The sequence below is a fragment of the Passer domesticus genome, chromosome 20 (assembly GCF_036417665.1).
Source record: "Passer domesticus isolate bPasDom1 chromosome 20, bPasDom1.hap1, whole genome shotgun sequence".
Classification (NCBI taxonomy): Eukaryota; Metazoa; Chordata; class Aves; order Passeriformes; family Passeridae; genus Passer; species Passer domesticus.
The window spans coordinates 2,379,486-2,404,706 of record NC_087493.1 but is presented as its reverse complement, the minus strand read 5'-3'; the positions used below and the strand labels follow the sequence as shown (position 1 = coordinate 2,404,706).

Sequence of the window (25,221 nt, the reverse complement as noted above, 5' to 3'; positions counted from 1 at the left end):
AGGCTGTGGCAGGAGCCACCTGTACTGCACAAGTCCCCAAATATTGGAGCATCACCTTCCAACCTGTCCCAGATGGGAGGACCAGCAAGGACCTGCCTTGGCTTGGCAATGGAAGCAAGATGCAAACTGCTGGGGCCAAGGAATTTCCAGCATTCCAGGGAGACTTTGGAGCTCTCAGAATCCTTTTGGGTCACCCTCCATTGGGGTCACAGCACGCTGCCCTCTCCCTGGGGGCTCTGGAGGAGCTGAGGCCGTGGCTGGAACCAAAACATCACGGCACAGTGGGGCAGCAGGGCAGGAGGCAGGGTGGGCACGGCAGGAGAGGGAACGCAGGTGGGGTGGGCAGGGCAGGGTGGGCAGGGCAGGGTGGGCACCGTAGAGTGGAGAGAGCAAGGTGGGCAGTGTGGGGAAGGTGGACAGAGCAGGGTGGGCAGGGCAGGGTGGGCAGCACAGGGGGGGCAATGTGGGGAAGGTGGGCAGCACAGAGTGAGCAGCACAGGGTGGGCAGGGCAGGGTGGGCAGCACAGGGGGGGCAATGTGGGGAAGGTGGGCAGCACAGGGTGGGCAGCGCAGGGTGGGCAGTGTGGGGAAGGTGGGCAGCACAGGGTGGGCAGCGCAGGGTGGGCAGCACAGGGTGGGCAGCACAGGGTGGGCAGCACAGGGTGGGCAGGGCAGGGTGGGCAGCGCAGGGTGGGCAGCACAGGGTGAGCAGGGCAGGGTGGGCAGCGCAGGGTGGGCAGGGCAGGGTAGGCAGCGCAGGGTGGGCAGCGCAGGGTGGGCAGCGCCGGGCGCTGCGGGCTGTCCCCGCCCCGGCCCCGCAGAGCCGCCCCGCGCGGGGCGGGGCGCAGCCGGTGCGCTGGTCCAGCGGCGGAGGCGCGCCGGGAGCGGTGCGCGGAGCCGCGCGGAGCCGTGCCGTGCGGAACCGAGCGGAGCCCAGCGGGTCAGCGGCGCTGCCGGCGCCTCCCCGGTGCCCGCCGGGCCGGGCCGGGCCGGGCCGGGCGGCGGCGGGAGCAGGTGAGCGGCGGGGCAGCACCGCCCGGTGCCCTCTGCAGCGGAGCAGAGACGGGGCCGGGGCTGGGGCCATCCCCGCACGGAGTTCGTCGCCCACCGGAGCCGCCCGGGCTCGGCGTGCCGGTGCCGGCCGGGAGGGAAGGGGCTGCACCTGCCCAGCACCGGGAGAGGAGGAGGCTTTCCCCCGGCGCTCGGTGCTCCCGGGCATCAGTCGCACCCACCGGGACGCACCGGCTGGATTTGTAGAGTCGGAAAGACTCCGGGATCGCCAGAGCCAGGAGGAGCTGTGGCGTGCTCGGGCAGGCTGCTCCAGGAGGTGGGCAGATGGGTTGGGAACCCCCCCTGCAGGGAGCCTCTCTCCCGCTGAGCTTGGCAGCAGGATGGACAGATCCTCCCCAGGAATCCCTTCATTTCTATTTACTCCCTGATTTCTAGAATCTTCTCCTCTCTCCCCAGAGCCAGGGAAGATGACATCTCGGTTCCTCTGAGCCAGCAGTGCCCAGGGAGAGCCATGGAGTACGAGCTGCCCAACGCCACCGCCTTCTGGTTCTCCCCGGCCTCCCCCTTCGACAACTTCTCCCTGGAGGCGCCCACCAACACCTCCCAGAACGCCACGGGCCAGCACTTCGACCTGACCAGCAACGCCATCCTCACCTTCATCTACTTCGTGGTGTGCATCGTCGGGCTGTGCGGCAACACGCTGGTCATCTACGTCATCCTGCGCTACGCCAAGATGAAAACCATCACCAACATCTACATCCTCAACCTGGCCATCGCCGACGAGCTCTTCATGCTCGGCCTGCCCTTCCTGGCCATGCAGGTGGCCCTGGTGCACTGGCCCTTCGGCAAAGCCCTCTGCAGGATCGTCATGACGGTGGATGGCATCAACCAGTTCACCAGCATCTTCTGCCTGACGGTTATGAGCGTCGACCGGTACCTGGCTGTGGTCCATCCCATCAAATCTGCCAAGTGGAGGCGGCCCAGGACAGCCAAAATGATCAACGTGGCCGTCTGGGGCGTCTCCCTGCTGGTGATCATGCCCATCATGATTTATGCTGGGGTGCAGCACAACCACGGCAGGAGTAGCTGCACCATCATCTGGCCGGGAGAGTCGGGCGCCTGGTACACGGGATTCATCATCTACGCCTTCATCCTGGGCTTCCTGGTGCCTCTCACCATCATCTGCCTCTGCTACCTGTTCATCATCATCAAAGTCAAGTCCTCGGGCATCAGGGTGGGCTCCTCCAAGAGGAAAAAGTCCGAGAAGAAAGTCACCAGGATGGTGTCCATCGTGGTCGCCGTCTTCATCTTCTGCTGGCTCCCCTTCTACATCTTCAACGTCTCCTCCGTGTCCGTCATGATCGTGCCCACGCCCGTCCTCAAGGGCATGTTCGACTTCGTGGTGGTGCTGAGCTACGCCAACAGCTGTGCCAACCCCATCCTCTACGCCTTCCTGTCCGACAACTTCAAGAAGAGCTTTCAGAACGTCCTGTGCCTGGTGAAGGTCAGCGGCATGGACGAGGCCGACCGCAGCGACAGCAAGCAGGACAAATCCCGCCTCAACGAGACCACGGAGACGCAGAGGACCCTGCTCAACGGCGACCTGCAGACGAGCATCTGAGGGGACGGCGGGTTTGTCCTGCCTGCGCCCCTCCCCGGCTGCAGCAGGGGTGGCACCGCGGGGTCAGGGCAGGAATGCCACCTGAGGGGACGGCTGGGAGCGCCCCATGGCCTCGGGGCTCCTCTGCTGGGCTCCTCTCTGCTGGGCTGGCTGGGAAGGATACGGGTCAGGAGGAGCCGCCTCGCCAGGAAAACAAAGACAGCTCGCGGCGACACCAAAGTGCCACCGTGGGCACAGGTACGGCCGGGGTCCCCCGTGCCACCCTCGGGGCCGGCTGGCTTTGGGGCTCTGCCCCTGGACACACCGGGCGACCTCAGGAGGAGCCGAGGCCACAGGTGTGTGACAGCACGAGGACTCCGAGCTGGTGGGATCTCCCGGCGAGTGTCCCTCCCTCCCTCCCGAGGCGACCAGGATGTTTGGGATTGCGTTGTCCCCGGGTTATTCCTTGCTCCATCGCGTGTCCTGCCGCAGCCGCCCTGCCCGGAGGGGACACGCCAGCTCGGAGGTGACATCCCGGGGGACGTAGCTGTGCCCCCGCAGCAGCCCCTCTGACGCCGCCCTGCCCCCTGCAGCCCTGCGGAGCCCTTTCCCCGGCCCTGCCGCAGGTTTTCTCCTCGGATGGAGAATTTCTTCCCCCTCTGCCCTCCCCAGGAGGCGCTGCCCCTCCCTCCGCCCGCATCGGCCGGTCCCACGCTGCTCCGGGCACCACGAGCGCTCCGCTCCCTGCTGGGAAATCCTTGGAAGTGTTTCAGCGGCGGTGGCACGCTGCAGGAGCCTGGCACGGGCACCTCGCGCTGCCAGCGGCTCCTGCGCCCGGCTCGCATCGGGGTTTGTCCGGCCACGGCTCCGAGGATCTCCGGCTGACCCCTCCCTGCTCCTGCCAGGCAAGTCACGCCGGAGGCAGGGGTGATGGAGAGCGTGGGGGCGGGCAGGGGGGCTGGGGACTCGCTCCCCACCCGTGCCCGAGCCCAAGGCACCGGGCAGAGCCGACAGCGGGGCTCCCAGCAGCCGGGGATGGGGAAGGGCAGCGCGGATCCATCCCCTGGATCCTGCACTGTGCGAGGGGCAGCGGGGCTGGCCCCACATCTGCTCTGTTTGCCTTCCCAACACTGTCCCTGTCCCTGTCCCTGTCCCTGTCCCTGTCCCTGTCCCTGTCCCTGTCCCTGTCCCTGTCCCTGGCTGCTCTCCCAGCTCAGCATAAACCCGGGGCTCTGATCCCCCCCCGAAGCCCCTCCCTGGGCAGCGCAGCTCCAGGGAAAGCCCAGGGGAGAGGGAGAAGTGCCGGTTTCCTGCCGGAGCAGCGTTCACAGGCCCCTGCCGCAGAGCTGAGCCGTGGGAACGGGGGTTTGGGTGCGGAGAGCAGCCGGGGCTCGGTCACCGTGCCCTGTGCCACCATCTCCCGCAGAACGGAGCCTCACCCCGCGGTACGAGCAGCGTGGGAGGTGAGGCTGCACCGCCTGCTCAGCCCGCGATGCTCCATCCCTCAGCCCCAGCTCTGGCTGAAGTTTGCCCATGGCTCTGCCCGGCTCCTGCAGCAGATCCCAGCCTGTGCCATCCCATCCTGCCGTGCCACCCCTGCCAGCTTCCAAACAGGGCTCGCTGCCAGGGTACCTGCTCCTGGCTCTGCTGCACGCTGCATTTACTGCGAGACAAAGCAGAGCCGCGTCAGCAGTTGTTTGCTTTTAACTCTTCCCTGCTCCTCCGAGCAGCAGCGCCAGTTCAGGTGCCCGGGTGGCACCTCCCTGTCCCCTCGCTGGGGTGGGGGGTGAGCTGAGCCCGGGCTCGGGCACGGCGGGTCCCTGCTGACGCTGCAGGAATTGCAGCAGCAGCAGCTCGGGGCACGGTGAGGGCCCGGGAGGGCTGGCAGCGGGGCTGGGCTCGGTGGCAGAGCCGCAGCGATGCGTCAGTGCCGCCGTGGGCACTCCGTGCGGGCGGTGAGAGCCGCGGGTGGTGGGAGGGGGTGTGGAGCCCCAGCACTCACCTGCAGCCAGGCCACACCCGGGCTTGCCGGTGTCTGACTCCGTCCCAGCTGTGTCCGTGCAAGCCTTGTCACCAAAACCCCGACGGATGGATGGGACACCTGTTCCCAACCGTATCCCCACCCTCTGCGCTGGTTTGATGTGGAAATACAGAAATCCTGGGAATTCCCTGCCCGGGGCAGCTTTGTCCTGGCAAACCCCCAGGCAGTGACACCTCTGGGTGCTCAGAGTGGCATCTGAAATGTGTCCCTGCTTTGCTGGGATGGGGATAAGGGGGCTGCAGGTGAGGAATGAGGGGCGTGGGGCGCTGCCACCAACATCCCAAAGGGCACCGAGGCAGGATGCAGCAGGGCAGGGGCACCAGGTGGCTCCTGGGGGCTGCCAGGGCTCTCCTTGGCCACCTTTCCACAGCTCACAGAGGAAAAAGTGCAGGAAAGCAAAATGTGCTGCCTTGGAGTGCTGGGAGGGAGCTGCAGCCACGGCCCACCAGTGGCTGTAAAACCAGCAAAATAAAACCTTCTGCTGTTCATTGCTGACTAATAAACATCAGCCCCGCTGCTGCTGCTGCCGGTAACGAAGTTTTCCTTCCCAGCCACTTGATTTTAGTGGGAACTTGACCTCAGATTGGATCTGCTCTGCACAGCCTCGCAGGGCTGCTGGTGGCGGGATGAGAAATCTCTGCTGGTGGCTGCAGAGCCAAGAGACTGAGCCTGCAGGTGCTGCACACACAGCCTGGCCCTGGGCAGCAGGGATCAGTGGCAGCTCCTGCCTGGAGAGGCAGGGAGGGCGTTTTCCCAAATGCCAGGTGTTGGGAAGCACAGAATGGGGGGTGCCACAGGCTCCCCAGGATGCCCAGAGCAGGGGATGGGTCACTCCTGAACCCTGCCAGTCCCAGGAGGCCTCCCCAAAGCCTGTGGGAACCAATTCCCCTTTTCCTGCTCACCACTGCTTCCCCAGAGAGGCTGAGGGGTGGCTCCAGAGCCCCCAGTCCCACGGGATCCACCTGCATGGAGCCATCCCTGCTGTCCCCTTCCTCATCCCCGTGTCCCCTCGGAGCCAGCCTGGCTCTGGGCCCTGTGCTGGGAGTGCCCCAAGTCCTGCTCAGGTGGGCAGGAGGGGCTGGGGCTGGACCTGGAGCCTTCCCAGAGCACCTGTGCAGCTCCAGCGCTGCCTTGGACGGGAACAATCTCTGAACTGCACTGCTCCCCACCCTGCCCTGGTGGGAAGAGCCTTGCTCCAATCCAGCCTGGGATTCCAGACTGCTCAGGGAGAGTCTCCATCCCCTCCCTGCCGCTGCTCCAAGGGGGAATCAACAGCGAGGCACCAGCAAAGGACACAGCAGACCCCAGAGCTGCCTTCCTGCTGCTGAGCCTGGAACAGACTGCTGCTGCCCAGCCCAGGGCACCCCTGCCCTTCCCAGCCTGGTACCTGGCACCCAGCCTGGCACCTGGCCACCCTGAGGGATTCCAGCTCCGCTCCCTGCTTCCTCCAGGGCCTGGACTCTGAAAAGCCAGGACAGGAGAGGCAGACTGGGAGGATCCTCCTCTGACACAAACATTTCATATTTCTAAAAATCAAAACTTAAAATTCCAGCACTCCTCCAGCTGTGTCCCGACCGGGAGAGATGCTGAGGGATGCAAAGCCTGGCCACTCCCTCTGTCCATCCCTCCATGGATTCCATCCCTCCGTCCATCCCTCCATGAATTCCATCCCTCCATCCCTCCATCCATCCCTCCATGGATTCCATCTCTCCATCCATGGATTCCATCCCTCCATCCATCCCTCCATCCATCCCTCCATGGATTCCATCTCTCCATCCATGGATTCCATCCCTCCATGGATTCCATCCCTCTGTCCATGGATTCCATCCCTCCATGGATTCCATCCCTCTGTCCATGGATTCCATCCCTCCATGGATTCCATCCCTCCATCCCACCGCCTGCCGTGTCTGGGAGGAGGCACAGGATGGTTACTGATTGTAAATACATGTAAATTGTATATACTGGCTGTGCCCAGCGGGGTTTTCTGTTCCCTGGCACAGCCCCACGGGGCACCCTCGGCTCCCCCTTGCCCTCCCCGTGTGCCAGGGGGTCGGTGGCACCGTGCACGAGCCGGGAGGGACCACGGAGGCTGCTGCCACTCTGCCAGGTGACTTCTGCAGGGCGAGGGAGGTGAAGGGAGGTCTCTGCTCCCTGCAGAGATCCAGGGCAGCACTGTCCACCCCCGTGTCCGTAGCTGGGCCTGTCAGTGGCTCCGTGGTGACCAGGACGTGTCCCTGCTGCCAGCCCTGTTTTCCTCCCTGGCAGTCATTCCTCAGTGTCCCGGCGTGGGACTGAGCCTCCTGCAGCAAAGGTTCCTGACTGCCATGTTCTGTGTCACAGCAGGGAAATAAAAGAGTTTTCCTACAGTTTCTGGTTGTTTGTGTGTGTTGGAGCAGCGGGATATGAGCCAGGCTTGGACACCTCCCTGCCAGAGAATTGTCCAGGTTGGAAAACCCCTCAAAGACCTCCGGGTCCAGCCCTGGCACTGCCCAGGCCAGCGCTGCCCCTGTCCCCAAGCGCCACCTCCACACAGCTTTAAATCCTTAATCCAGGGATGGGGACTCCCCACTGCCCTGGGCCCCTCCAGCGCCCTTTCCATGAAGAATTCCTGCTGATGTCCAACCTGCCCCTGCCCTGGCACCGTTTGGGGCAGTGTGCTCCCCTCCTGCCCCTGGGAGCAGAGTTTATCAACTCCTACAAACAAAAAGTTCGGCCCTGAGCAGCAGTGCAGCCCAGCAGCACCAGCGCCGCCCACGCAAATAAACCGCTCCAGAATAAATAAATATAAAATATAATAAAATAAAATAAAATAAAATAAAATAAAATAAAATAAAATAAAATAAAATAAAATAAATATAAAATAAAATAAGTAAAATAAAATAAAATAAAATAAAATAAAATAAAATAAAATAAAATAAAATAAAATCACTCCAGAACAGCCGGGATTCTTTCTCTTCCCATCTCCATTTCCAGCACCCACAGCCTCGCCCCCGAGCCCCCTGCTCTGCCTGCAGCCCCTCCCGTGGATCCTGCCTGCCTCTGGATCCGCCTCTCCCTGGGGCTGGAAGGGACCCGAAAGCTCAGTCCCATCCTGGATGGATTTTGGGGGAATATCCCGGAGCTCAGAGCGGTGATTTTGGACGGGGAGAATGAGCAAACAGCCCAGTTCGAACCAAGCCCAAAGCGCCCTGAGGGCGAAACCTCCCGGGCTGTGTGGAGTGACAGCGGCACCCGCAGGCCGCGGAGCCCGACCCGTTTCCCGGGAAACGGGGGAGAAAAAGAAAACGCGATTCAATAAATAAACAAACTATAAATAAAATAAATAAAGCGGCGTTCGCTCCCCTCAGGCCGCGTCGCCGTGGCAACGCGGCTGTGCCCGGCACAAAGATGGCGGCGCTGCTGCCGTGGCAACGGCACCGGGGTGCGGCTGTGCCCGGAACAAAGATGGCGGCGCTGCCGTCGGTACCCAGGCCTGGGTGTGCCCGGCACGAAGATGGCGGCGCTGCCGTGGCAATACAGCCGGGTGCCCGGCACAAAGATGGCGGCTGCCGTGGAGACACAGCCGGGTGCCCGGCACAAAGATGGCGGCGCCGCCCCGCGGTGACGCCCGGAAGCGCTGTCCCCTTCCCGTGCCCAAGATGGCGGTGGCGGCCCTGGCGGCGCAGGCCGGGCCCGGTGCCGGTGCCGGTGCCGGTGTGGCGGCGATGGCGGCGCGCGGCGCCGATGCCGAGGCGCTGTTCGAGGCGCACACGGCGGCCGAGCTGCGGGCGGTGGAGCGGCGGCTGCGCGCCGGCATCGAGCAGAAGCGGGAGGAGCTGCGGCAGATGGTGGGCGAGCGCTACCGCGACCTCATCGAGGCGGCCGACACCATCGCCGAGATGCGGCGGAGCGCCGAGCGCCTGCTGGGCGCCGTGAGGGGGCTGCAGCGCGGCGGCACGGCCCGGCCCGGCCCCGCCGGCACGGTGAGGGGCCGCGGGGCGGCCGCGGAACCCCCATGGGCTCTTTTCCCCGCTCTTTTCTCCTCACTCCATCTCCCTGCCTGGCCCCTTCTCCCTCCTTCCTCTGCTCCTCTTCATCCTTTTTCTCTCCACTCATCCCGTGGTTTTGCCCCTATTTTATCCCCCTGTCTATTTTTTCCTCTTTTTCTCCTCTGAGCCCTGTGTGCCCCTTCCAGGTTCACCCACCAGCCCACCAGAGTTTTTACAGGGTGGCCACAGAACCCTCATGGCCTCTTTTCCCCACTCTTTTCCCCCCACTCCATCTCCCTGCCTGGCCCCTTCTCCCACCTTCCTCTCCTCCTCCGCGTCCCCTTTTTCTCTCCACTCATCCCGTGGTTTTGATCCTCTTTTATCCCCCCGTCTATTTTTTCATCCCCTTTTTCTTCTCTGAGCCCTGTGTGCCCCTTCCAGGTTCGCCCACCGGCCCACCAGTTTTTACAGGGTGGCCACAGAGCCCCTCATGGCCTCTTTTCCCCCCACTCCATCTCCCTGCCTGGCCCCTTCTCCCACCTTCCTCTCCTCCTCCCCATCCCTTCTCTCCACTCACCCCCTATTTTTGCCCCTCTTTTATCCCCCTGTCTGTTCCCTCATCCCCGGTGTGCCCTTCCAGGCTCTCCCAGCGGCTCACCAGGGTTTCTACGGGGCGGCGGCGCAGCTGAAGCTGCTGCTGGAGGTTCCCGAGCAGGTGTGGGGCGCGGTGGAAGGCGGCCGCTACCTGCCCGCGGCCCGGCTGCACCTGCTGGGGGCTCACCTGCGCCGCCAGCTGCAGCTGGACACCCCCCGAGCCCGCTGCAGCGCCGTCCTCGCCCGCTTCCCCATCCTGCTGCGGCAGGTGGCCGCTGCCAGCCACCTCAGGTGCGCCGGGACGGGGCACGGGGGGCTGGCTGAGGCGGGGTCAGCCCTGGCACAGGTTACACTGAAAGTTTTGGGTGTCCCATCCCTGGGAGTGTCCTTCCATCCTGGAAGGTGGGTGAGACTCGGGGCTGGTTGAGGGATTTGGAAGTGCTCAATTTGAAGTGCTCGATGCCTCCCAGCCCAAAGCACTCGCTGTCAGCGGGACTCACACACAGCCCAGGGAAGGCAGGACAGAAATCGGCTGCAGCAAGGTGGGAGAGTAATTCTTCAGCTGTCCCAGGAGGTTCTGCCTGAGGCAGCTGCACCTGGATCCCACAGGAGAGACCAGGGCAGGTGCCAGGCTGGGAGCTCAGTGCCCCAGGAATGCCCTGGAGAGCTGGCAGGCAGGGAAAGAGGGATGAGAGGGAATATCCCATGGCCAGCAGCACACCCCGGGGGCTCCATCAGGTAATGGGACAGGACTGACAGGGATTTAGGGAGATCCTTTCCAACCCAAACCATTCCACCAGGCAGGCACAAAAACCATCTCACCAGTCCTGCAATCCCCAGATACAAGTAGCCCAGTGTGGAAAGAGTCACATTTGGCAGCCACCCCAAGCCCTGCTGGGCTTGTGGCTGGGTCAGTGACTCCCAGCTGCTTCCCGTGGCAGATCCACCATCCTGCAGGAGAGCAAGGCCCTGCTGCGCTGCCCCACGGGCTCGGACCAGGCCGTGGCAGAAGCCCTGTGTGCCATCATGCTGCTGGAGGACAGCTCCCCACGGCAGGCCCTGGCTGACTTCCTGCTGGCCAGGAAACTGGCCATCCAGCAGCTGCTCAACCAGCCACACCACGGTCAGTGCCACGGGGCTGCTCGGGGTGAGCCTTCCCTTCCCCTGCTGCCCCCACAGCAGGGGTGGGAGATTCCCAAAAATGGGAACAAGGTGGGGGATTCCCATAAATTGAATTGTGGCAGAGAAACTGCAAAAAACCACAAAAATTAGTGGTTCTCAGGGGCTTAGGCCAAGCCCACCTGTAATGGGGAAGCAGGTGGGGCATGAGGGTGAATCCTTTGCCCTCTAGCCCTCCCTGGAAGGGATCACAGTGCCACTGACCTGTGCTGAAGGGCTGTCCTGGCTCTCGGTCACCTCTGCAGGCGCAGGTATCAAAGCCCAGGTGTGCTCCCTGATGGAGCTGCTCACCACCACGCTGTACCAGGCCCACGCTCTCTTCTACACCGTGCCCGAGGGGGTGGCCCCGGAGCCAGCCCTGCCCTGTGGCTTGCTCTTCTCCACCCTGGAGAGCAGCACGGGCCAGAACCCTGCAGGTGAGGCCTGCGCCTGCCCAGGAGGGCAGGCAGGAGGGTGCCCCGTGCTGGGCTGACCCCTGGCTGTGATTCCAGGGAGAGGAGGGGTGCTGGAGGAGGATCTGAAGCTGAGCAGCTGGTTCAAGTACCTGCCCGAGTCCGTGGTGGAATTCCAGCCCGCCCTGCGGACCCTGGCACACCCCATCAGCCAGGAGTACCTCAGGGAGACCCTGCAGCAGTGGATCAGCATGTGAGTGGGACAGGGCAATCCCAGCCTGGCTGCCTTCCTCCTCATCCCCTCATCCTCCTCATCCTTCACTGTGATTGAGGCAGCACAGCACACCCAGCAGCCAGGCACCCTGTGCCAAGGCCTCACCCCCTCACAGAGGTGAAACTTTGCCTCCAGGTGCAGCGATGACATCAGGACAGGGGTCAGGACCCTGCTGGTGTACGTGAAGAGCATGAAGGGGCTGGCAGGGATCCGTGATGCCGTGTGGGAGCTGCTGTCCAGCGAGTCCAGCAGCCACAACTGGGAGGCCGTGTGCCGGCGCCTGCTGGACAGGCCTGTGTCCTTCTGGGAGGAGCTGCTGCAGCAGCTCTTCCTGGACAGGCTGCAGGTGGGTGCTGTGCCGTGGGGAGCCTTGCTCTGCACCCCTGGGTGTTGTCTCACAGTGCACTGAGGGTGTGTTTTAGTGCCACATTGAAATTGGTTTTTTCTCCTGGTTCTGTTGCAGACTCTGACCAAAGAAGGCTTCGACTCCATTTCAAGCAGCTCCAAGCAGCTGCTGGCTGTAGCCTTGCAGGAGTTGGAAGTGCAAGCTGGCAGCGGTGCCCTGAGCAAGCAGATCCAGCTGGAACACAACGTGGCCCTGTTCCTGTGGTCGGAGAGCCCCGGGGACCTGCCCGGGGACGCGGCGTGGGTCAGCGTGGGGCAGCGCGGGCCCTTCGCCAGGAGCGGGCTGGCCATGAAGGCGCAGGCGCTCACCCCGTGCGTGCAGAGCTTCTGCTCCACGCTGGACTCCAAGCTGAAGGCCAGGCTGGAGGATGTCCTGTCCTACCTCCCCAGGGACGACTCTGTCCCCAAGGAGCCCGCGGTGCCACCGCGCTCCGCCTTCGACCGCTTCGCTGACGCCGGCACCGTGCAGGGGCTGCTGCGCGACCGCTGCGTCACCTGCGTCCAGCACCTCCTGGGCTGCGTCCAGGAGCAGCTCCAGAGTGCCCAGAGCCAGCTGGACCCTCCTGGGGATACCAGGCTCAACGCTGTGCTCTTCATGGCCAGGCTGTGCCAGGCCCTGCCCGAGCTGTGCCCTCACCTGCAGCGCTGTGTGCTGGGCCAGGCGGGTGGCATGGAGTCACCGCCCAAGGAGCCACGCTCTGCCAAGAAGCTGGGCAAGGGCAAAGCCCAGGAGGTGTCCCCCGAGCTGGCCAAGTGGCAGGGGGTGAAGGCAGAGCTCCTGCAGCAGAGCCTGGTGGCTTATCAGCTCTGGAGCTCGGCTGTCACCAAAGTAAGGAGCAGTTTCCCTCCTCGGAGATGGTTTTGGGGAGGGTTCCCTTGCTGGGGCTGCCCAGAGCTCCCTGTGCTGCTGCCCGGTCAGAGAGGGGTGGCTCCAGGGGCTTGGTGTCCATGAGGTTCACTTTGGGAGGTGCAGGGGTGCAGCAGGTCACAGGCAGGCTGGGCTGGCTGGCCTTGGCCCTGTGAGAAGTGTCCTGTGATCAGGGCTGTGGTTGTTGTGCTGCAGGGTCTGGTTCAGTGCTTCACCCACTCGTTGCTGCTCGACACAGCTGGCTCTGTCCTGGCCACTGCCACCAACTGGGACGAGATTGAAATCCAGGAGGAGACCGAGTCTGGGAGCAGCGTGACGTCCAAGATCCGGCTGCCTGTGCAGGTACGAGGAGCAGCCTGTGGGAGGAGCCCAGCACTGCCTCCAGAGCCACTTGCTGAGCTGCTGGGGAGGGTGTTTGGTGTCAGAGCAGAGGACAAACACCCTGTGGTGCTCTTTGAGATACTCACCTCGTGAGGACAGAGGTCAGAGGAAGGAAATAGGTCATTGTCGCTGTTTATCTCCATGAGTAAGGTTGGCCCAGATCCTGTGAAACTGAGCCAGAGGAGTACTTAGGCCTGGTTTAAACACAGAGGTCCCAGGAGAGATTCCATGGAAGCTGGATGCATTGAAGGACAGCTGCAGCAGTGGGACTGTGGAATCCTAAGGGAACTGAGGCGTGTGGCTTCCCAAGGGGGTGGTGGTGGCACAGGAAGGACCTCACAGGGACAGAGCAGGTGGCAGGGGGGAGGAGGCCAGGCCTGGAGTGAGTTCTGTGTTTGCACAGCACGGGAGGGGCTGGACAGGGAAATGCAGTGAGCCTCATCCAGTGAATTCTGTTATCTGAGGGGAAAAGCAGCTGGGTGAGAATTCAGGAGGCCCAGGAGGTGAGGGAGGAACAGCCCCAGGGAGGGGGTGGGCGAAGCAGGGTCTGTGCTGACAGAAGATTAACAGGCAATTCTCTTCTCACTGCATTCAGTGTCTGGTAAAGTCTTTTGGGGGCTTTGGGAGCTGCTGTAACCCAAAATCTGAGGTGTCAGTAACCCAGACCCTGTGAGATGCCTGAGCCAAGCTGTGGGGCTGAGCTCTGTGGCTGCTGAGGAAGTGGGACACTCCCACCAGCCAGCTGAAGGGATGTGGAAGGGAATGGAGTTCACAGAGCAACTGCAAATAAACTCTGTTCTCCTGCCCAGCCCTCGTGGCACGTGCAGTGCCTCCTGTTCAGCCTGTGCCAGGAGGTGAACAGGGTTGGTGGGCACACCCTGCCCAAGGTCACGCTGCAGGAGCTGCTGAGGAGCTGCATGGCAGAGGTGCTGGCTGCCTATGGAAAGCTGGTGGAGCAGAAGCAGGAGAAGGTACCTGGCTGTGGGATGGGAGGGAGAAGGTACCTGGGAATGCAGGGACACATCCAGCTCCTGGAACAGAAGCTGCCTGTCCTGACAGCTGGAAAGGGGACACCCTTACACTCACCCTGCCTCCCCCACAGCTGAGGCAGACACCAGATTTCACACTCTGGTTGTGCCTTGGGGTGGGTGTTCTCAATACTGCCCCTTGGGCAGCCTGCCCTGTGCAAGGGAGGAGCCCCATTCCTGCCTGTCCCGTTTGCAGAGGCCAGACAGCTTCCCCCTGACCCAGAGCAGGGCTCTGCAGTTACTCTACGACCTGAGGTACCTGAGCATCATCCTGACAGCCAAGAGTGAGGACACAAAACCCAGCAGGATCAAGCAGGACTCTGGGTATGGTGCATTCTGGGGTTCACATCCTCCAGCAGTGCTTTGGGGGGCCCTGAACCAGTGCAGGCTCCAAGGTCTGACACTGCACAAACACTGAGCTCATCCTCTAAACAGGAGGGGTGGGGTTCTGTGGCCAGGGGCTGGCCCCCCTCCTTGTGTCCATGGGATACCCTCAGAGGGTGCCCCTGGACAGAGCAGTTGAGCTTCCAGCCAAGAGTTAAAGCCTTGGGGGGTACCACGGGGAGCAGTTCCTGCTGCTGGTGTAAGAGCTGGGAACCCTTGGGGCAGCTGCTGTTCTGCTGAGTAATTCCTGCTGTGCTCAGTCACCCCAGACAGGAAATCCCTGGCTGCTTCAGAGCTGGCATCACCAGGATGTCACCCCTGACAGGAGCCCTCTGCTCTGCCTGCAGGATTGAGAAGATCATCGACTTCCTGGAGGGACACATCGATCCCTTCGACCTGGATGTCTTCACCCCACACCTGAACAGCAACCTGAACCGCCTGGTGCAGAGAACCTCGGTAGGGAGCAGGGCTGGGCAGGGGCACAATGCCTTCAGCAGGGCTGCTGGGCTGCCTTTAAACTGCTTAGTGCCTCAAGATAAGCACTGGCAGTGGCTGGAAAGGGGAGCAGTGTTCAGTGCCAGCTGAAGATAAGAGGAGCTGGCTGAGCCGGCTGCACGGCCCCGCGTGTGGGGCTGGCTGAACTTTATCTAACAGGATTCACTGCAGCCTGTGCAACACTAATTGGGTTAAGTAGTGCTGAAACAGGTCTGGGACTCAGCTGTGGGAAGAATTAAACACCAGAGTTAAGAGTGGGGAGAGAGACACTTCGTGTTCACACTCAGTGCTCACGGTGTGCAACTGCGGGGTCAGCTCTGCAGGAACCCCAAACAGCTCTGGTCCCTTCCAGCTTCCCCAAATCCTGGTACCCTCCACTTTCTCTTCCCCAAATCCTGGTCCGTTCCAGCTTCTCTTCCCCAAATCCAAGCCTCTCCTGGTGCCTTCCAGGTTCTCTTTGGCCTGCTGACTGGGACAGAGAACCAGTACGCGAGCAGGGGCGGCGCGCTGAGCTCGCAGGAGCTCCACAACATCCTGCCCTTAGCATCCAGCCAGATCAGGTGAGGCACCCGGCTCTTCCAGGCATTCTCCTGCCTCTGGGAAGCTGCTCTGGAATTGCTGCTTCCCACATTTCTTTCTTCCATTTCTTAAGGTTTGGACTTCTGCCACTGAGCATGTCGAGCTCGCGGAAGAGCAAGTCCACTGCCAGGAGCACAGAAAGAGTCCAGGTTGGTGTTTGAACTGAGCTGTAAAAACAGGAATATTTTCCCAGTATTCATTGTCCCCCTGACACTGGAGTTTATGGGCAAAGAAGAAAGTAGCCAAGCATTGTTTCACCTGATTTTTATTTTCAGTGAAATGAATCATTACGGCAGCACAGCAGGGGATGGGGGGCATTTCTCCAGGACCCTCCAAAACCCCACCCACCCTTTGCCCCTGTGGTTTTGGGGCCACTGCTCTGTGGCAGGCAACAAGCACTGCAGAGGCAGTGAGGGTGCACACGGATGAGGGCAATGCATCAAAGACAAGTCATTAAAGAGGGCTGCAAGAAAGGCTGAAGGACAGTAGCTAATGCTTGAACTCCTTTGCAGTGGGATGCTGCCCTGTAACCCCGAGGAGGCCTGGCCAGGTACCCCAGCTGTGTGAGGAGTGTCCTGCTGCTCCCCTGCTGCTGAGCTGTAGCAGCCAATCTTTCTGTTGCTCCATTCCCCCCAGTTTAAAACATCTGCTTAGATGGAGCTCTGTGTGCTGGGTGAGAGCCAAGGAACACCTCACTGCTGTGGGAAGCAGCAATTAATGTTTCCTTTACTTATTACCAGCCCAATCTATCCATGGTGGTCTTGGCAACTGGGACAAGTTGTTGAGTTGACAAGAGCCAAGACAAAGGTAAAGGTCTGGTTTTACCAGTGTCATTTGAGATGATGTTCAATTTGGAACTCTCCTCCTCCACTTCTTGGAGCCCTTAAGGACCAGACCCAGCAGAAGGGGTGTTTAAAAGCCCAGAACTTCCCAGCAAAGGTATTCCTTACCTCTCACAGCTCAGCTGGACTAGAGCATAGAAGTGTGCAGTGATGTCTGGCTTGTCCTGTCACTCCCCTCAGCTGCCGTGCTGTGCTCAGCACACCCATGTCCTGTGCTAGCCACACTTGGCAGGATCCCTGACAGGTGCTTGCTCCTTCAATGCTAAAACTCTCCTGGAAGGGTTAAAATCTGCAGTTCTCCAAGAGCAGCTCCTGCAAGGGCACCAGCTGTGCCTCTACCACGCTGTGCTCCCTTGCTCTGAGAGCAGCAGCCCCTGCCCTGCTCTCAGAGGGTTTTGATGAGTTCATCAGGGGTTTATGAGCATTGAGTGACATCTGCCAAGTGCCTGTTGCCACCAGCAGCCAGGTGTGTGTCTGTCACTCCCCAGCAGTGCCACCGCTCCGGGTGCACGCCGTGGTTCCACCCCTGTGCTGCTGGGGGGCAGAGGGAGCCCCGGGGTGCTCTGAGAGTCAGAGTCACTTTTGTCTTTGCAAAGGGCCAGGCTGCAGGCGCTGTGCTGCCCAGGGAGGACGAGGCACGGCCGGGCTCCCTGTTCCGGCAGCTCCTCACCGACGACGAGGACACGGTGGCACCGTCCCTCTTCAAGCTGGGCTGGCTCTCGGGCATGACCAAGTGAGGCAGCAACCAATAAAACTGCTCTGGGGGTTTGTCTTCACTGAGATCTGTCTGTCTGTCCCCTCGGTGACACCTCTGGGATTGTCAGTGCTTCCCATCCTCAGCCAGAGCAGGGCGTGGCACGGGAACAGGCACAGCTTGGATTGTCCTTGTCCCCTGGCTGCTGGAACAGAGGTGGAGCTGCTCTTTCACCTCCTATCCTTACATTGTTAAATTAAAGGGAAAAAAAAGGCAAAACAACCTACACACTAACAGAAAACAAAACATTTCACAGCTGGGAAGGGGTGCTGGAGCAGGGTAAGAGGCCTGTGTCCTCAGGCACCACCACCCTGCCCTGGGAGGCCCCTGCAGCACCTGCCCAACCTGTCCTGGCTCCAATTTCACATTTCCCTTCCAGTCCTGCAGCAGAGAAGCTCATGAGAGAAGACTCATCACCCTGAGCTGGGTGAGAGCTCACAGGCCTAAGGACCTGCACTCGCTGCTCCTATTCTCACTAACTCTAAATGCTCAAAAAATTATGTTGCCAAATCATTTTTTAACTAGTTTATTGAAATTAAAAAAAGACTTATAAAACTGAAGAGGAACGCTTAAGAGAACTTTACAGAAAGCAACAACTTGCTAACAAACAGATTAGGCAGTCGATTGGAATTGGACAGTTTGCAATCCTATAACACACATGTGGACTCCTCAGTCTCCTCTCGCCACGTACTTTAGAACCACCCCAAAAGAATCCTATAAAAATTGCTTCAAAGCCCCTTTTGCATTGCAATAGTGCAGCAAACCACAAGTAAACAATCTCCTGTTAACCTGTTATTTCAAATATAGACTGAAAAGGCAACAGGCAATTTTGTGCAATTCCATTTTAACAAACTTTGAAGTTGAAATATCAAATCTACACAGTGCTGTCCCTTCACAGAAGGCAGGGAGCTGCTGGGTCATCATGTAGGGAGGCGTCCCCGGCTCTGTAGGCTGTGGAAGTGGGCTTCCTTCAGGATCTGGTTGATGTGGAAGTAAGGACCTTGGCTTAGTGCAGACTGCTCGTGGAAGGGCTGGGAGGAGACAGGGCTGGATCCTGCAATCCTGGGGTTGAGGCTGGACTCTGCTCTGTCGGGGCTGTTGATGCTGCTGCTGCTACAGCTGCTGCTGCTGCTGCCGCTGTCACTGCTGGAGGACTGGGACACACAGAGGGTGAACAGCAACATCAGACACTTCTTCCTCAGCCCACAGAAGCAAGCCTTTAGGATAAATCCCTCCCTTCCACATTTCCAGCCCGATGGACTGAATAAATCCACCTTGGCACGGAGAGGTTGCTGTTGCCAGTGTCACAGAGCTGAAGGGACAAGCCTTCACCCGGGGTTCAGTGACCTGCAGGGTGTTGCAGTTCAGTCCTCCCCAGTTAAACCCCTCAGCTCTGCCCCAACCCCACGTCTGCACTAGTGAAGTTTGCTGGGGTGATCCGAGAATTGGAAAATAAAGAACATTCCCAGGGAGCTGCAGTGTCAGTGCAGGCAGGGCAGGGCTGGCACTTCTCTAGCAGAGGTTTGAGGGAAGCACCATGCAAAGCACTTTCCTACAAGGCAATCCTAAAGTGGGATCTGAAGCATCCAAAGCAAGAGGCTGTGAGAAACAAATGCACACAACACCCAGTTTAAGTCTTTGAACACCCTACCCTCAAGTACTCTTTTCCCAGTTAAGCACTCCAGGGCGGTGTTAACTGGAAGTGTTCCATGGCAATTCCACACCAATTTACTTGACATGACAGTGAAAGAGCAAGAGGCACTGAGGAATTCCTCATGCAGGAAAAAGAACTCGGCATTTGACTGGGATAAAAGGCCAGGGCTCATTTGCCAGCATTTAGGACAAGCACATTTCATGGGAATGGCTGGAAGAGCATTTGCCATCATCATAAGGGATTCAAAGACATAAAAAACCTTTTTAAGGGCTGCTAAGGAAAGGTTCCATTCGTTCCAGTTTTAGTTTGTGTGATCTGCTGGTCAGGACCTGCAAATATTTGGGTGAGTTGATCAGCAAGTGGCTACTCTGCCACCCCATAAATGATTCATAAAAGCAGACAGTAAGTGACAGCAGCTAAAAAAAAAATCGATATTTTTGTAAGGATTAAGCCACAGAAGTCACAGCTTTGTGGCCACATCAGAACAGGACAAATTTCACAAAATCCTCAGGGATTTGCCAGTCAGCACCACTTCCAGAAGGGCTTCACCTGGGGTAAATCAGGAATGGTACAATCTGCACCCAGCAGTGAGTTTGGATATATCAGGAATGGTGCAAACTGCACCCAGCAGTGAGTCTGGGGTAAATCAGGAATGGTACAATCTGCACCCAGCAGTGAGTTTGGATATATCAGGAATGGTGCAAACTGCACCCGGCAGTGAGTCTGGGGTAAATCAGGAATGGTGCAAACTGCACCCGGCAGTGAGTCTGGGGTAAAACAGGAATGGTGCAAACTGCACCCGGCAGTGAGTTTGGATAAATCAGGAATGGTGCAAACTGCACCCGGCAGTGTGTGCAGTGCCCAGGGAGGCACTGTGGATGTTTGGGTGGAACACAACCCTCCCCCAGCCCTGATCCACCATCGATCCTGACCATCCAACCCTGACAAATTCCTTTGTTTTGCTAAGCACCAAAAATGCTTCAGCTCTGTGGGAGCACAGCAAGCCAAGCCGAGGGCCCCGGGCTGCGAGGAGAGAGAAACAGAGCGGGGTCATTCCCGAGGGAGCACAGATGGAACCACGGGAGCAACCAGAGCTCCTCTGCCTACATCTAGAGGGGTAAAGAGCCCCGGCAGGACAGGGAGGAGCTGGGGGCGGTGCTGGGCAGCGCAGCTGCTGTTGCAGAGCAGCACAAAGAGTCACACGCGATGCTGAGGGGTCACAGCAGCCTCGGAGAGAAACCCACCGCACAGGACACTTTGTTTCCTTTTAGTCTGCGCTCCTTAGTGAGCTTCGTTACAGCCACCTTCTGCAAATCAAGGTAAAAATCCAAATGAGAACCTGGCCTCGCTTGCTGCTCGCATTTCACATCTCAACAAACATTTTCCAGCTGTTAGTAGTGATTATTTTGCGCATCTCAAAGCTGGCAGCGTGTCCTGGGACGTGCTTCTGACACCTCAGGCTGGTGACAGGCAGGCTTTGGCAGACCCTCTTTATTTCCAGTTCTCTGAGGCAAAGATTCACTAGCACTGGCACCCCTCGATCACTGCCCACATCACATGGAACACCTACCGTGTCCCCAGGCTGTGGTGCACACTCTGTAACGCATTTGGACTACAATCAGACAAGAAAAGAATCCTTGAAGTCATCAAGTCAGCAAGACAGGCATCAACAAAGCTTTACAGGGGCAAAGGAAAGCAGCCCAGTGATATTTATGGATACTTTAGCTATCAAAAGGGCATCTCCAAGGTTTACTGGGCTCATTAACCCGTGACATCACACTTCAAGTTTTAAAACAAACAAATGTCCTGTGCAATGTGCAGATCTGGGACAATCCCTCGTGACAGGAACTGGAGAAAGAGCCACTCAGCCCCTGCTGCTCTCCACATCTTCCAAGAGGAGTTTCACAGAGCCACGATCTGGTTTTAGTTAGAACTGAAGAGCAGCCCTTCCCTGGACAGTGGGGGACAAGAACTTTGGTTTGATCTCTGCCAAGAACCCGGCAGTGTTTCACCCCTGGCCAGAACAAAGAGGAACTATGAGAAATTGGGGTTTGCAGAAGTTGTTCAGGAAGGAAAGGGTCAGCCAGAACACTGAGACTCGCTTCCTTCCCTGGGAAAAGAGAGCAAAGGGTTTGCACTGGTGATTCCCCAGGCTGCAGAGCACAGCTGGGAACCTCAGGAACCCCTTGCAGCATCCACTACAGCTTCTCCTGGCTGGATCTGGGGACAAGCAATGCATTTCTAACCAAATACAGGGCAAACAGCACAGCTGAGCTCCTGGAAAAGGGAGGACAGGCTGAACAGGAAGCAAAATTCCATGGCAAAGGCTCTGCCTTGCTAATGTTTAACCCTGGCTGCAGCTCCAGCCCTGGCTGTGCCTGTCATGGACTGAGCCCAGGGCAGAGGCTTCTGTCACCCTCTGGGTGCCTGTAACCTGTGAGTGGCTTCTCCAGGAGCACCAGCAGTGGCACATCCCTAGGGAAAGTGGCCAAAAAGCAGCACTGATGGAGACTGAAGAGAATCTGTTTGCATCCTGTGAAAGCTGGAAGTGCTGCCTGTCCTGGGTGAAAGGAGAATCCAGGGGGAGAAAACAGCAAATCCTTTGGGTGGGATGTGATTTGGATGAGCAGTGGGACTCAAAGTCAGGGGTAACACCACAGAACAGCCCAGCTTTGAACTGCCACTGAGGAAAAACCTCCCCTCACCTCATTCTCCAGAGCAAAACGTGCAAGACAAAAAAATGGGAAGAAATCCTGACAAAAAACACTGCTTGATTGCCATCGAGTTTAAAACACTGCTTGACTGCCTTCCTGAGGTTGTGCTCTCAAAGAGGCCTCGCTCTGCAAGAGGGAACAGTCAGTTTGAACCAAACCAGGCCAGAGGAATCAGGACTTTGGGTGATGTTTCACAAAAAGCAGGTGTTCCCTGAGATGAAAAGCGACTCTCCCGTGTTCTTGGATGTCACAAACTGCTCCCACTCCCCTTTCCCAGGCAATATCCCAAATCCAGTGGGGATTTTTAACCAGCAAGAGGTGTCTTTGCACACAGCAAAGTACCAGGAAGTTAAATGCAAGTGTTGCAAACTGGCTGAGACTTTCCAATGGGAAGCAGTCGTGCACAATGAGCACAGGGATTTCTCCCTTTGGCACAGGAAGTCCTTAACCAAATGCTGGAATAATACAGATTTAATCTCATGGCTTGAATTTGTGGGCATGCCCAGTTGAGGGATCTGACAAGAAAACAAGCCAAAAAAACAAGAGAAAAAGCTCCATTCATCAGGAGAAAACATTGGGAATTCTGTTCCCAGAGAACGGGGCTGTTTGAGAAGCTGTGCCACGTTCTCAGCAGGGAGAGCTCCTCCCTGCCTCACACAGGGTTTAATGTGTTAAAACCAGGCTTTAGCAGGCAAGTGCATGCAAGAAGCAGAGTCTGTGTTAGGCTGAGCAGTGACCTTGCCCTGGCTCAGCCGTGCCCGTGCTGTCCCCTGGCAGCAAACCAGGCCAGGGCTGATGTCACCCTCGTGTGTGGCACTGCCAGCCCTGCTTTCAGTGGCTCTGCCCAAACACAGTGCTCACACGCCAGGCAAAGGAGCTTCTGCCACTCACCATCAGGGTTCCTGAAATCCTTAACTCATTACTGCTACTCAGCCCCTTGCTCCACACTACAGCTGCTTCAGCCTTTAACTACTCTACACACACGCAGGGCTCTGACCTGTGGGACGAGTGACTCAGGTCAGGCGGCAACAAACCAGGCTGCTGCCCCCAGCACAGCCCAAAATGCAGAGTGCCCCTCCTGGAAACAGCAGCACGGGGCAGTTTGCATCCCAGAGGGTTCCCTCCTGAGGGACAGCAGCTCTCAGAGCATTCCCAGCAGTTGCTGGCACATCATCTACTTGTCCAGGTTAAGAGAGAGTTTCCCTCACAGCAGGAATGTAGAAATGCCCATCTGAAACCATCTCCAGATTATAAAAGAGCTCCAAGTTACACAGCAACTAAATATTTTCTGTGAAGTACAATGAACAGTTGAATTATTGAGTTAATTCCGTAATAATTCAGACTGTAATTGCTCATTACAATCCACCTTCAAAGTGAAGAGGCTCTAAAAAACCAGGGATATTTCCAAAACCTTCAAAGAAATTAATTTCATTAACTTCAGAGGGAGCCTGTGCTCTGCACCCTCTTTTCCATGAATGTTTTACAACACAGGGACGTTGCTCACAGTGAATTCTCAGGTGATTCACCAGGTGACATCTCAGAAAATCTGGCAGCAGTTGGGAAATCAGCAATTTTTATTTTTTTTTTTTAAGAAAAGAAATCTCAAATTGCACCGAGAGAACACCTGCCTGGTGAGGTGTAAGAAGACAAGAGAGTTTATCCCACATCCAGCAAAGAAATCATGGAAAATACGAGAAAAAACCAAGGAGTTTTGAGTTTGTTTTAGCTGTGAACAAGTCTTGCTCAAACTGAGCAGCTGTATCAGAGCATTTTTTGCACATCAGATAAGGCCTGGCTGGAATGTGTTTTGTCTTTCTCCCACAAATAATCACCTCACTGTGAGGAAAGGCAAAGTTGCTGGTCAGGCAGAGTGAGCCCAGGGACACAGCCACCCCCAGCATCCCCTCAGCCCACACAGCAAAACCAAAAAGCTGGAAATTCTTTCCCTGGCTGCTGCAAGGCAGGATTTGGACATTTCTCCCCAGAAATACTCAGGGCAGGGATAAGCAGGCTCACTGGAAATGCTGATTTCCAAACTGATTTCAACCTCTGGTGTCACCAAGCCAAACCTCACGACCCCAAACACAAAACTACGAAATAAAAACGAAACAAAAAGCACAGGATAAAGCACAGGTTTTCAGCTCTCACCTCAGTGTCCCACGAGTCCTGCAGGACAGAGTTCCTGGTGCTGCGTTTGCTCTGGGGAACGTGACCATCCTCTTCATTGCCATTCCTTCTCCTCTTCCTGCAGGCAGAAGGAATGCTCAGCTCCTGTCCCCCTCCTGTCTGTGTCTGAAGGCACCCCAGGGGCAGGGACACCTGGCAAGTTCATGCAGGCTGTCTGCAGCCCCGAGGGGCTGTGCTCTCACATTCCCCTCCCAGCTGCAGCCTCGGGGCACACACAAAGGGTCCTGCTCCTCACAGGATGCTTCCCGGCAGTTTAAGGGATGTGGATTAAAACCATCCTTCAAAATAAACTCATTTAACAACTTTGCAGGTGTAAAAATAATCCCTGGGCTCAGAGTGACACCCGACAGGCTGGGGACAGCCCTGGGACGAGTGGCACTGACCACATCTCAATGATTCACCTGCTCACACCACCCCACAACTCTTTAGCCTCTCCCCTCCGACAGGGTTTGGAGTCACATTCCAAAACAATCACATTTCCTACGTGGAGACAAGGTTTGGTCAGGAAACACCTCGTGGAAAACAAACTCTGCCTGTTTTCTGGTGTCCCTGGCACCCTCTGAAGGCACCTGGCACTGGCTGGCACGGTGGGTACAGGTTTCCACCTGATTTTTATCCAAACCTTTGCAGAGTTTGGAGGAGGACAGTGGGGTGGTGCTGATATTCCCAGATTAGAGGAGATCAAGGGAACACCTCAAAGACCAGGCTGGACAGGACCTGGGACAACCTGGGACAGTGGGAGGTGTCCCTGCCCTGGCAGGGGGTGGCACTGAAGGTCACTTCCAACCCACGGTGTGATTCTGTGCCACCAACACAGCAGCTGCTCCCCAGCAGCACCCCAGCATTCCCACACAAACACCAAACACTTCTTCCCCACCCCACAAACACCACGAGTCAGCCAGGAGCTCAGCAGCCTCCAAAAAACCACGGCACGGAGCTGTTTTGGTGTGCCTAAAATTAACCCGTGCTCGAATGAGTCAAAGCAGACTCGAGGGAGGTATTTATACCCGGCTCCTTTCCGTGCAGCAGCCTCAGCTGCCGGGCTCTGGCCCCCGCCCACAGCCCGAGCTGCCTCCCCCTCCCCAGCCCAGGCACGGCAGGCTGCCAGCGCTGTCCGTCTGTCCGGGAGCACTCCGGGCAAGGGACACCCCTCCCTTCCCCAGGCCCTGCAGCGGCCCCGGCAGCTCGCACGGGGCACCCTGGGCTGGGGAAGGAGTCCGTGCCGTGCTGGGGCAGCACGGACGGGCTCTGGGGTCCCTTCCACGCCATTCCCGACCCCACGGCCTCCCAGCTCCCACCCGCCCCACGACCCCGCTGCTTCCTCCCCTGAATCCCCCGCACCTCCCCCGTCCCTTCGCCCTCCCAGCCTCCCCTCCCGCCACCTTAAACCCTGCCGACCCATCTAACCCTCCCCGAGCCCGGGGGCCGCTCTCCCCTTCCCCTTCCCAGCCCCGCCCGGCGCCCCCAGGGCCGCTCCGAGCGGCCGAGCCCCTTCCCTTCAGCCCAGCCGATCCCCTCCCCTCAGCCCGGCCGATCCTCTCCCCTCACAGCCCGGCCGATGCCCTCCCCTCAGCCCGGCCGATCCTCTCCCCTCAGCCCGGCCCGGCCCGGCCGATCCCGTCCCCGCAGCGCGGCCCCTCCTCCCCCCTCAGGCCGCGCTGCCCTCACCCACCTCTGTCTGGCTCCCCGCTCGCTCGGCAGCGGCTGCCGGCAGCTCATGGCGGGCGGGAGCGCGGCGGGGCGGGCTCGGGGCGGCGTTGGCCGCGCTCTGGCGGAGGCCGCGCTGAGGGGCGGCAGCGCGGCCCTGCCCGGCCCCGGCCGCCGCTTCCGCCGCCTCGCCCCCGTGACGTCACGGCGTGCGCCCGCGCGGG

General features: G+C 58.9%; 3 protein-coding genes across 8 annotated transcripts; 2 read left to right on the top strand and 1 right to left on the bottom strand.

The window, feature by feature from the left end:
* The first annotated feature begins 743 nt into the window (after positions 1-743).
* SSTR2 (somatostatin receptor 2) lies at positions 744-7,018 on the top strand. Its single transcript, XM_064396020.1, has 2 exons — positions 744-1,014; positions 1,468-7,018. Exon 2 carries the CDS (start codon positions 1,523-1,525, stop codon positions 2,630-2,632), a length of 1,110 nt encoding a protein of 369 aa, XP_064252090.1. The 5' UTR covers positions 744-1,014; positions 1,468-1,522; the 3' UTR covers positions 2,633-7,018.
* A 1,263-nt stretch (positions 7,019-8,281) lies between these two features.
* Positions 8,282-16,821, top strand: COG1 (component of oligomeric golgi complex 1). 5 transcript variants are annotated; one of them, XR_010349548.1, is made up of 15 exons: positions 8,282-8,614; positions 9,261-9,505; positions 10,156-10,337; positions 10,639-10,809; positions 10,885-11,038; positions 11,195-11,405; positions 11,523-12,293; positions 12,528-12,674; positions 13,523-13,684; positions 13,938-14,065; positions 14,473-14,581; positions 15,071-15,180; positions 15,273-15,348; positions 15,475-15,749; positions 16,638-16,821. XR_010349548.1 is itself a non-coding variant. In XM_064395128.1 (15 exons), exons 1-14 carry the CDS (start codon positions 8,291-8,293, stop codon positions 15,727-15,729), a joined length of 2,808 nt encoding a protein of 935 aa, XP_064251198.1. In that variant the 5' UTR covers positions 8,282-8,290; the 3' UTR covers positions 15,730-15,749; positions 16,638-16,821. The 5 variants fall into 5 exon arrangements, 4 of the variants coding, with proteins under 4 accessions (XP_064251198.1, XP_064251196.1, XP_064251197.1 ...); XM_064395128.1 differs by having other exon boundaries at positions 15,712-15,749; XM_064395126.1 differs by lacking the exon at positions 15,475-15,749.
* Positions 16,822-17,305: 484 nt separating this feature from the next.
* VCF1 (VCP nuclear cofactor family member 1) lies at positions 17,306-25,221 on the bottom strand. 2 transcript variants are annotated; one of them, XM_064395134.1, is made up of 4 exons: positions 25,023-25,221; positions 23,312-23,408; positions 19,694-19,756; positions 17,306-17,949 (listed from the first exon to the last, which is right to left on the bottom strand). In XM_064395134.1, the coding sequence occupies exons 1-4, from the start codon at positions 25,067-25,069 to the stop codon at positions 17,716-17,718; spliced, it is 441 nt and encodes a 146-aa protein (XP_064251204.1). In that variant the 5' UTR covers positions 25,070-25,221; the 3' UTR covers positions 17,306-17,715. The 2 variants fall into 2 exon arrangements, with proteins under 2 accessions (XP_064251204.1, XP_064251205.1); XM_064395135.1 differs by lacking the exon at positions 19,694-19,756 and having other exon boundaries at positions 25,023-25,216.

Excerpts from the sequence above, each read along its gene's own strand:
- SSTR2 (XM_064396020.1), top strand. The coding sequence starts at position 1,523 with ATGGAGTACGAGCTGCCCAACGCCACCGCCTTCTGGTTCTCCCCGGCC.
- VCF1 (XM_064395134.1), bottom strand. The coding sequence starts at position 25,069 with ATGAGCTGCCGGCAGCCGCTGCCGAGCGAGCGGGGAGCCAGACAGAG. Across the intron at positions 23,409-25,022 it reads GAGCGGGGAGCCAGACAGAG|GAAGAGGAGAAGGAATGGCA; the intron begins GTGGGTGAGGGC and ends TTCTGCCTGCAG. Across the intron at positions 19,757-23,311 it reads AGGACTCGTGGGACACTGAG|AAGGTGGCTGTAACGAAGCT; the intron begins GTGAGAGCTGAA and ends CTTGATTTGCAG.
- COG1 (XM_064395126.1), top strand. The coding sequence starts at position 8,291 with ATGGCGGTGGCGGCCCTGGCGGCGCAGGCCGGGCCCGGTGCCGGTGCC. Across the intron at positions 11,039-11,194 it reads CTGCAGCAGTGGATCAGCAT|GTGCAGCGATGACATCAGGA; the intron begins GTGAGTGGGACA and ends CTTTGCCTCCAG. Across the intron at positions 12,675-13,522 it reads AGATCCGGCTGCCTGTGCAG|CCCTCGTGGCACGTGCAGTG; the intron begins GTACGAGGAGCA and ends TCTCCTGCCCAG.